The sequence below is a fragment of the Chrysochloris asiatica genome, unplaced genomic scaffold, assembly GCF_000296735.1.
Source record: "Chrysochloris asiatica unplaced genomic scaffold, ChrAsi1.0 scaffold00008, whole genome shotgun sequence".
In the NCBI taxonomy this organism is placed as follows: Eukaryota; Metazoa; Chordata; class Mammalia; order Afrosoricida; family Chrysochloridae; genus Chrysochloris; species Chrysochloris asiatica.
The window spans coordinates 34624731-34635161 of NW_006408526.1; the positions used below are offsets into that span (position 1 = coordinate 34624731).

The following is a 10431-nucleotide window of genomic DNA, read 5'->3' on the forward strand; positions in this document are numbered from 1 at the left end:
TACGGCACTATATCAGACAATGTTTCACTGCTATTCATAAGATTTTTATTCAGAAGACTAATTCCTCAGAAACTGATCACCTATTCCTTCTTCCTAATCTGTTGTTAGTCTGGAAGCTCCACTGAAACCTGTTCACCATGGATAATCCTTCTGGTATTTAAAACACCAATGGTATACCCTCCAGCATCATACATAGTAACACACAAGTCACCCAAGTATGACAAACTGACAGATGAGTGGAGATAGCCTACGCACCTAAAATTCAACGTTCCAAGTCCCCTTCACTACCTAACTATCCATACCAGTGGTGGGACAGCATTGTCTGTGATTCAACCAGGCTCCAAGGACCTGAAAACCCTTCTCTTAAACCCCACCTAACCAAAGATGGGACTCCTGATGTGGCGCTGTAGGATCATCACTGGACTTGAACCCCACAAGGTTGGCAGTTCAAACCCACCAGCTGCTCCTCAGAAACCCTATACAGGCTTGCTATGATTTGGAGCCGACTCGACAACACTTAACAACCAATAAGTAAGCCTGTCCTTTGTGTCTCTTGCATCCTTCCAACTCTCTCCAGTTCGACTCGATTCTATCCATGGCTCAAACCTCAATATCTCATACCTGAAGAGGGTCTGTCTTCATCCTTTCCCTCTCTGGCTAATTGATATTTCATACTTACAGTCTGATAAATGAAGGAAGTAATATTCCTTACTTACTCACATCATGATAAACCGAGAAAATATTGATGCTACCGAGGATTTTATTTTACTTGGGTACACAATCAATGCTCGTGGAAGCAGCTGTCAGGACATCAAAGGATGCATTGCAGTGACCAAATCTGCTGCACAAGACTTCTTTAAGGTGTTAAACAGCAAAGATGTCACTTTGAGGACTAAGGTGTGTCTGACCCAAGCCATGATATTTTTACTTGCCTCATATGCATGTGAAATCTGAACAGTTAATAAGGAAGATGGAAAGAATTGACACATTTGAATTATGGTGTTGGCAAAGAATATTGAAAGTACCATGGAATACCAGAAGAACAAACAAATCTGTCTTGGATATACAGCCAGAGTACTCCTTGGAAGTGAGGATGAAGACACTTCATTTCACTTTGGATTATTGCCAGGAGGGATCAGTACGTATAAAAGGAAATTGTTTTTGTTGTTGTTAAGTGTCATCAAGTTGGTTCCAATTTATAAAGACCTTGTATAGGGTTTCTGAGGAGCACCTGGTAAGTTTGAATCACTGGACTTGTGTTTAGCAGTTCATTGCTGATCCAATAGCATCAAAACAAGTTCATTATGCTTGGTAAAGTAGAACTTGAGCAAACAAGAGGAAGACCCTCAACAAGATGGATTGACACAGTGGCTGCAACAGTGGGCTCAAACAGAATAAGTTTGAGGTGGGTGCAAGACTGGGCAATGTTTCTTTCTGTTGTACATAGGTTTTCTATGAGTGGAAGCCAACTCAATGATGCTTAACAACAACAACTCACAGACTTGTCTTTAAAACCCTCAGTGCTTCACTATGAGGGTACAGTATGATGTACAGTCTCTTCATTCTGGCATTCAAAGTCTATGCAGACACTAATTCGTCTTTCTAAGTGGATCCTTCTCCAATTCTCTACACAACACATGATCCAAGTAAACTGGGGATCCATGAATAGACCCTGCTCCTCTTACCTTGGTTTATAACCTTGATCATACCTCTTCCTTTAATTTGTACTATTTCCATCTGTCAGTGTTCTAACATCTTCAGAACCCCACCTTGAAACCACTTCCTCCATGGGACCTTCTCTGGACATTTTGCTGGAAAAGACCTATCCTTCCCAGTGCTCTCCTGGTTAGGTCATGCTCAGCCTTGTATTGCAGTTGCTCATATGCTTATTCTTACCTAGTCCATTGTATCTTGAGCATCCTTTTATTTCAGATACAATAGATCTCTAAGGACTAGGCAAAAAAAGAATAAAGGGGTGGCAGCCTGGAATCAGATAATAAGTCTTTGTGCAATGGGACCCATTGGTGTTCCTGTTAAGAGAAACACCATGCTGAAGGAGGACTTTGGGAAGTGAATCAGGCAAAGGGAGAGAATTACCACCTCAGCTATAGCTTATTACCCAAGCCACTTCCCTCTTTCTACTCCCATCTTCTCCGTAACCTTCCTCTACTCCTGTCCCTCCCCATCATGTGTAACTGAGAAGCCAGGGTTAAGATGAGAATGACAGCTGCCCAGTTTTGCTGCAGGAAAACCCGTATTTAATGCTGAAGGGGAATCACCAGGAGATGGAAGGCAATGACCGCTACGAGGGCTTCTGTGTGGACATGCTCAAGGAGCTGGCAGAGATCCTCCGATTCAACTACAAGATCCGCCTGGTTGGGGATGGTGTGTACGGTGTTCCCGAAGCCAACGGCACCTGGACAGGAATGGTCGGGGAGCTGATCGCTAGGGTAAGGAAAAGATATGGAATTTGACCTTGGTGGGTTGGGTTGGGAAAATGAAGGGCATAAATTTGTGTTTTATGTCCACGTACCCTCCACTTACTCAGCCAGTCATTTATACTTAAAATTTTTGGATTGTGAAATAATATGTTTAACATGGGGGGTGGGCTTTTTTTCTGCCATTTTTATCATTTTTGATGATACAATTCAGTGACATTATGTTCACAATGTACAACCCTCACTACCTAAATAGCAATTCAGTACCCACTGAGCAATAACTAACTCCTTATTTCCCCTCCCTCAGTGCTGATAAACTCTAATCTACTTTCTTTCTCTATAAAGTTGTCTGTTCTAGCTATTTCATGTAAGTGGTATCATGCAATATTTGTCTTATTATGTTTGACTTACTTCACTTAGCATAATGTTTTCATGGCTCATCTATATTGTAGCCTATATTAAAAACTCATTCCTTTTGATGACTGAATAATATTTGATTGTATATATATGAGTCCTGGTGTAGCACTGTAGGATAAGCACTTGACCACAAGGTCAGTTTGAACCTCAAGGTCAGCACCTCAAACACACCAGTCACTCCTCATAAACCTTATAGAGACTCGCTATGGGTTGTAACTGACTTGATGGCACACACACACACCAGTGTGAGTCAAAAATATCCATAGTGTTTATAGAATTTATTTTAATCAACTTTTAGAAAAGAGAAATGCATTATTTTTCAACATAATCTTGTTTTTCAATACACTTGTTTGTCAGGAAGCCTTCATATTCCCTTATTTAAAAAAATGTATTAGGCTGAACTATGAGCCACACATGCATTGCTGTCTTCACTTCTTCATCAGAGGGTAAATCTTCATCCTCCAAGAGCTGCTATCAGGGAACCAAACAGGTGAATGTCTGAAGGAGCAAGATCAAAACTATAGGGAAGGTACTTTAACACCTCATAACAAAGTTTTTGCAGAGTGTCAACAGTGTGGGCAGAGGTGTGTGGACGTGCATTGTCATGCAAGATCACAACATCCTTGGATAGCAGTCCTCTGCTTTTAATCCAAAATTTAGGCTTCAGCTCTTCAGTGAGTATCTCATTGTAATGAGCACTGTTGATTATTGAGCCTTTTTCCTGATAGTGTTCCAATACTGACCCTTGAGAATTCCAGAAAACTAAGCATCAGTTTTCTAGCTGATGGTTGACTTCTGTACCTTTTCTTGGTCAGCAATCGAGGATGTTTCCATTCCATACTGTGCCGTTGACTCTCAGATTCATGGTAATGAATCCATGTCTTGTTACCAGTAATGATTTTTTTAAAAGAAACTATTACATTCCTTTGAGTATCGGTCCAAATTTTGTTTGTAGATGTCCACGTTCACACCTGCATAGCACTGACCTTGAATGGAAAGCGCTGATAAGACGGTGTAGCCAACAGAAGTTTTAATATAACCGTGGTGCAGATAATTTTGAACTTTCCTCTGTGTGTGTTTGTGTGTGTGTATATACATACAAATATATATATATATATATCATATTTTGTTTTATCAGTCTGCTGGTGGACAATTGGGTTGTTTCCACTTTTTAACTACTGTGAATAATGCTTCTGTGAACATTGGTGTACACATATCTGTTTGAGTCCCTGCTTTCTAATTCTTTGGGGGATATATACCTAAAAGTGGAATTGCAGACTCTTTTGGTAATATTATGTTTAACTTTTTGAGGAACCACCAAACTGTTTTTCATAGTAGCTGCACTATTTTACATTCCCAACAATGCATGAGGGTTCCAGTTCTTTCCCACTTTTTAAAAGACTATCCATCCTACCAAGTGTGAGGCGGAATCTCATTGTGGATTTCATTAGCAATTCCCTGATGATTAGTGATGTTGAGCGTCTTTTTTCATGTTATTGTTGTTGTTAAGTGCTGTCGAGCAGGTTCTGACTCATAATGACCCTGCCTGTATAGGATTTCTGATGAGCAAGCTGGTGAGCTTGAACCACCAACCTTGCAGTTCAGACTGAATTTGAAATCCAGTGCATTAACCCACAGTACCACACAAGGACTCCCTTTCATGTTATTGGCCATTTATATATCTTCTAGGGAGAAATATCTGATCAAGTCCTTTGCTCAGTTTTTAACTGGATCATCTTTTGGTGGCTGAGTTGTAGAAGTTCTTTATATATTTTGGAAACAATCCCATATCAAACACATGACTGGCAAAACATTTCTCCCATTTGGCAGGCTGTGTTTTCATAGTGTCCTTTGATGCATGAAAGATTTTAATTTCAATAAAGTCCGATATATCTATTTATTGTATCTTTTGTTGCTGGTACTCTTGGTGTTGCATGTAAGAATCCATTGCCAACCCCCAAGGACATGAAGATTTACCTCTCTGTTTTCTTATGGGAATTGTAGGTTTTAACTCTTATATTTAGGTCATTGATCTATTTCAAGTAAATTTTTGTATATGGTATGAGATAGGAGCCCAACTTTATTCTTTTACATGTGGAAATCTAGTCCCAGTACCATTTATTAAGGAGACGATTCTTTCCCCGTTAAATGGATTTAGAAACCTGGTCAAAAATTAGTTAGCTAATTTTTGTGTTTATTTACAAACTCTCATTTTTATTTCATTGGTCTGTCTACATGTCTATCCCTTTGGTAGTACCACACTGTAGCTTTATAAGTTTTGATATTGAGAAATGTTGATCCTCAACTTTGCTCTTTTCTCCAAGTTTGTTGTGGTTATTCAAGCCCCTTACAATTCCACATGAATTTGAGCATCAGCTTTTTATTTCTGGGGGCAAAAAAAAAAAAAAAAGACGTGGAATTTTTGTAGGGATTGCATTGAATCTGTAGGTCATTTTGGATACTATTGGCATTTTAGTAATAACAAGTCTACCAGTCCATGGACATGGGATATCTTTGCAATGACTTAGGTCAGTGTTTATGTATTTCATCAATATTTTGTAGTTTTCAGTATGCCAATTCTTATGCATCCTTGGTCAAATTTATTATTCCTAGGTATTCTATACTTTTAGATACTATTTTAAATTAAATTGTTGTCCTAATTCCCTTTGCATGTTGATGTAGCCTGCAACTTTGCTGGATATTTTTAGCTCTAGTTCTTTTTTTATGTGGATAATTGGGATTTTCTATATACAGGGTCCTGCATCTGTGAATAGAGATCATTTTAATTCTTTCCTTGGATACCTGTTGTTTCTTTTTCTTGACTAATTGCTCTGGTGAGAACTTCCAGTACAATGTTGAATAATAGCACTGAGAGCAAGCATCCGTGTCTTGTTCCTGATCTTAGGGGGAAAGTTTTTGATCTTTCACCACTGACTATGATGCTGACTATGTGGGGTTTTCATAAATGCCCTTTATAGTGTTAAGGAAGTCTCCTTCTATTTTTAGTTTAGGGAGTGTTTTTTGTTGTTGTTGTTGTTGTTGTTTTATCATAAATGGATGCTGAATTTTCCCAGATGCCTTTTCTATATCAGTGAATATGATCATAGGCACCTTGCCCCCACCTTTATTCTACTAATGAGGCATATATTACAGTGACTGGTTTTCTTATGTTCAACCACCTTTTCTTCCCTGGAATAAATCCCACTTGATCATGGTGTATAATCTTTTTAATATGCTAATGAATTCTGTTTGCTAGTATTTTACTATTCACACATTTTTCCATTCCTTCCACAAGTCTTTCTTGATCAGGCACCACAATAAGCACTGGCACTGTGTTGTTGAGGTATTGCAGCAAGGAAGGAACATGTTTCTGTCTTATTTTGAGTGTGAATAAGACAGCCATGATTCCTGCCCCATGACTCTTCCAGACTAGCATTTGTTACAAGTCATACAAACTTTGACATACTAGTGAGTTCAGGGAGTCTTGATGTGACACTGTAGGATAAGTTAATAACCACAAGGTCAGTGGCTCAAATCCACCAGCCGCTCCTTAGAAACCCATACAGGGTCTCTGTGACCTGGAACTGACTTGGTGGAACTTACAACAATAACAAATGAGTTTGGTTCCTTTTTTGGACATTCCAGGTGTTCTTTGTTTGTTCAGATTACTTTGTTGCTCTTTAGCGCCCCCTGATAGAGTTTGGACAGGCCCTGGGAGAGTGGAGTAAACTTAAATAAACTGACTTTGACATTTGAGAAGTACTGTCAAGGGAGCTATGGATAAATAACAGGGGGAAAAGGGATCAACTGTCAGCGGAGTTGGTCACAGATACGGTTATTTTGTTACTTCTTGTATTATTTTCTGCTATCACTAATGTCTTTTTACAGACTCAGGACCTGGGTGGACTTGGATAGGCTATAGATTTTCAGGGTGAATGTGAAGACTTGATTAAAATGCAGGTGAGCATCATAGCATGTCAGTCATCTGTTAGGTTAAAGCAAGGGTATAAGAACGCTCTTCCAGAGGGACATATCTTGTTTTCTTGGTACACATTATTAACATCTGTAAAAATTAATTAAATCATTACTAATAAACTCCTTATAATTCCATAACTGAGTTTTTATGGTCAAGATAGGTGATGGGCGCCCAATGCAGAGAGCACAGACCTAGGTTCTAGATATGACCTTGAACCTACCCCTTGACCTCTCTGCTTTCCATAGTCCCTGCCACTTCCCCATAGTTGGCAGCGTATGCTACCACGCAAGGTGCTTTACATACATTATCTCTAATCCTCTCCAAACATACCTTTTAGCTTGCTGTTATCCCCATTTTACAAATGAGCCATCTGAAGCTCAGAGACTTTAAATCATTTGTCCAAAGTCATGCAGTTATTATGAGACAGAGTTGGAATTTGAATCCAGATCTGTCTACCTCCAAAGTCTATGTTGTTTCTACTGCAGCGCCTTGCCTCTGATGAACTTGGAGGTCATGAAGAAAGGAAAGACTTTCCCTTTTTACTTCTCTTTGTCTTCCCTCATCTGTCCCTTTCTGTAGCACTTGCTCCCCTCCCCACTTTTTCTTCCTTTCCTTTACTAACTGTTCTGACTTAAATTTAAAAACAGGCTTAAAAATGGAATTTTTTCAAAATCCAGGGACTGCTTGTACTGAACTGGTGATAGATAAAATTTTAAGATCCTAGCCCTGGTAGCGTAGTGTATTATGACCTGGGCTACTAACCACAAGGTCAGTAGTTGAAATCGATGTACAGACAAGATGGATTGGTACAGTGACAGCAGCAATGAGCTAAGGCATAGCAACAATTTGAGGTTGCCCTAGGACTGGGCAGTGTTTCATTCTGTTGTGCATAGGGTTGGTATGAGTTGATACCAACTCAATGGCACCTAACAACGAACAACAGTCTTGGTAGTGTAGTGGATTGTGACCTGGGCTGCTAGTTCAAATCTATCAGTTACTCCATGGGAGAAAGATTAGGCTTTCTACTCCCATAAAGATTTACAGCCTCAGAAACCCTACGTAGGGTCCCTGTGAGTTGGAACCAACTAGGTTGCACACAACCACTACAACCAACCAGCCTTGATGGTGCCATAGGATAAGCATGGGACTGCTAACCACAAGGCTGGCAGTTCATACCCACCTACCACTCTGAGAGAGAAAGATGAGGCTTTTTGCTCCTGTATACCCCAAGTTATGAATTGGGCTGCGAACCTCACGGTCAGCAGTTTGAAACTACCAGCTGTTCTGCAGGAGAAAGATGAGGCTTTCTGCTCCCGTAAAGATTTACAGCCTCGGAAACCCTGTACAGGGTTGTTAAGAGTCAGAACCGAATCCATGGCACATAACAACAACAACAACCCCTAATTGGGACTGATTCAATGGCATGGTTTGGATTGGTTAACCTTCAAGGATAAATTCATTAATTCAATAAGCAATTCTTGATGGTACTTCTGGAAAAAATTGCTTTAAGAAGTGAGGAGGGAGAATACCTGGCAGTACAGACAGTATTCGCAAAAGCATAGCAAGGTAAAACAGCAAGACTTGTTCAGGAACTTTGAGCAGCTCAGTGTGACTGACTGGAGATCAGATTGAGCTGGATGAGCAGCGAGCCCTCCCTCACAGAAAGGCTTGCAAATGGAGCGATGGCAAATGGACAGAAGGTCACCAAGGCCTAGAAAGCTCTGGAGGGTTATCAATGCCTGGATAGGGCAGGAAACGAGGTGTAAACTTCAATAGAAGTTCTCTACTGCCTTTGAGACCCGAGCACATCCTGTGAATGATACAGTTTGCTGCTGTTCCCTCCCCACAGCTCCACACCCTTCCTGAAGTATTCTCTTAACTGGATTCCACTGTGGAGATGCTGCCCAGTGGATAGACTAGAGAAAGCTGAAGTGGTGAACCTTTTCCTTGCCTTCTTACTGATGTAATCTGTCACCTTGAGCCCATTGCTTCAGCCGCCTTGGGTTGCCTGGTGACTGGGAGGCTGACTTCAGGGATGGCAGAGTCAGTGCACAACCATTTCTGTATTAGCCCCCTAATGAGCTGTGACAAGGAGTGGCAGGAGGTGGAGAGGAGCCAGAGACTCAAGGACGTGCCACTCCATACTGAACAACGAGGGCAATGAGACAGGGACTTTAAAATTCATCCCAGATCGTCTTTCAGGCAAAAACACGGCTACTTTGGTCTCATCAAGATGTGGCTACACAGTATTAATTAATCAATCTGCCAATCAATCTATTACTCTGCTAATTCAATAAATGTTTATTGAATACCATCTATGATTCTCAACAGTGGAGATACTATGGAAGACAAAAAACCACCAATGTTGCCCTCATGGATCTTACAGGCTAGCGAGTGAGGCAGATACTTATGGGTGGTCACATTCTTATATAATTTCTAAAGGTGCTAAGTGCAAGGGAGGATAAATACAAGAAACTATGAAAGCACAGGAGTCCTGGTGTGGTGCTGTAGGATAAGCACTGGACTGCAAATGTCAGGGTAAGCAGTTCAAATCCACCAGCCGCTCCTTAAAAATCCTATACTGGGCTTCTGTGAGTTGGAGCCAACTCTACAGCACTTAACAGCAACAACAACATGAAAGCACATAGAGGGGGATAGGATTCAGTCTCAAGGAGAGATGGAAGACTTCCCTTGGAAAACTATGTTTGAACTGACATCTAGGGAATGGGTAGCAGAGACTGGGCTAGGAGAAGAGAATTTCAGGCCACAGGGCTGTCTGATTGGAACTGGGGTTGATCCTGGGCAGGAATGAGACTCTATTTTGCCCAGATAAGAAGCTTTGATATTGGTAGGATTATACAAACCCTGAGTCCATCCTCTAAGATTCTTTCTATAAGCTTCACAGGAAAACTTTAGAGACTGTAATAGTGCAAGACCCATAATAAAACCTTCTTGGGGTTACCAAATATCCCAGTGGGGAGACCTTAGGGGTCTCTACATCTACATTTTTTTTTTTTTTTTTTGCTTTTCAAAAAATTTATATTTTATCCATTGAAACAACATCTATGTATATTTGGGAAATAGTCTTATGTAATTTTTTTTTTTTTTTTGGACAAACAGATTTATTTGAATTAATCTTTTACCACTTTCTTGTACAAGGATTAGTACAGTTTCATAAAATCAGTCTGTTAAGTATACCATATTTATCTATGCTCTGAAACTAATGTATTTATTTATTTTTCTTAAATGTTTTATTGTGAACTATGTGATCATTTACATGGGAGAACATTAGTTTTACATTCATTCTATTGTATATCGTCTCATTGCCATGGTTACAATCCCTTCCATGCAATCCTTCCCCCGTACCCCCCAGGTCTTCAGCACACAGTTGCTCTCCCTCTCTGGATCTAAAGTCTCCAGCTGCTCCATCACTCCATGTCATCATCTCTGGCTCCATTTCAGTCATCACTGCTTCTCTACATACGGTCCCGCTCTCTGCTCTTCTCCATTGATGGTCCTAGGGACCTCCGCTCCTAGACTGAAAAGTTAATCACTCCCCTCCTTGCTATAAAACATCTACCTTTACATTTCCAACCCTCA

General features: G+C 40.3%; 1 protein-coding gene across 1 annotated transcript in view; it reads left to right on the top strand.

Annotated features, from left to right (window-relative positions):
- GRIK4 (glutamate receptor, ionotropic, kainate 4) overlaps window positions 1-10431 on the top strand; it is a 499211-nt gene that overhangs the window by 380321 nt on the left and 108459 nt on the right. The window contains exon 12 of the mRNA XM_006833921.1: window positions 2247-2450. Coding sequence (XP_006833984.1) covers window positions 2247-2450 — 204 coding nt within the window. The remainder of the gene's footprint in view (window positions 1-2246; window positions 2451-10431) is intronic.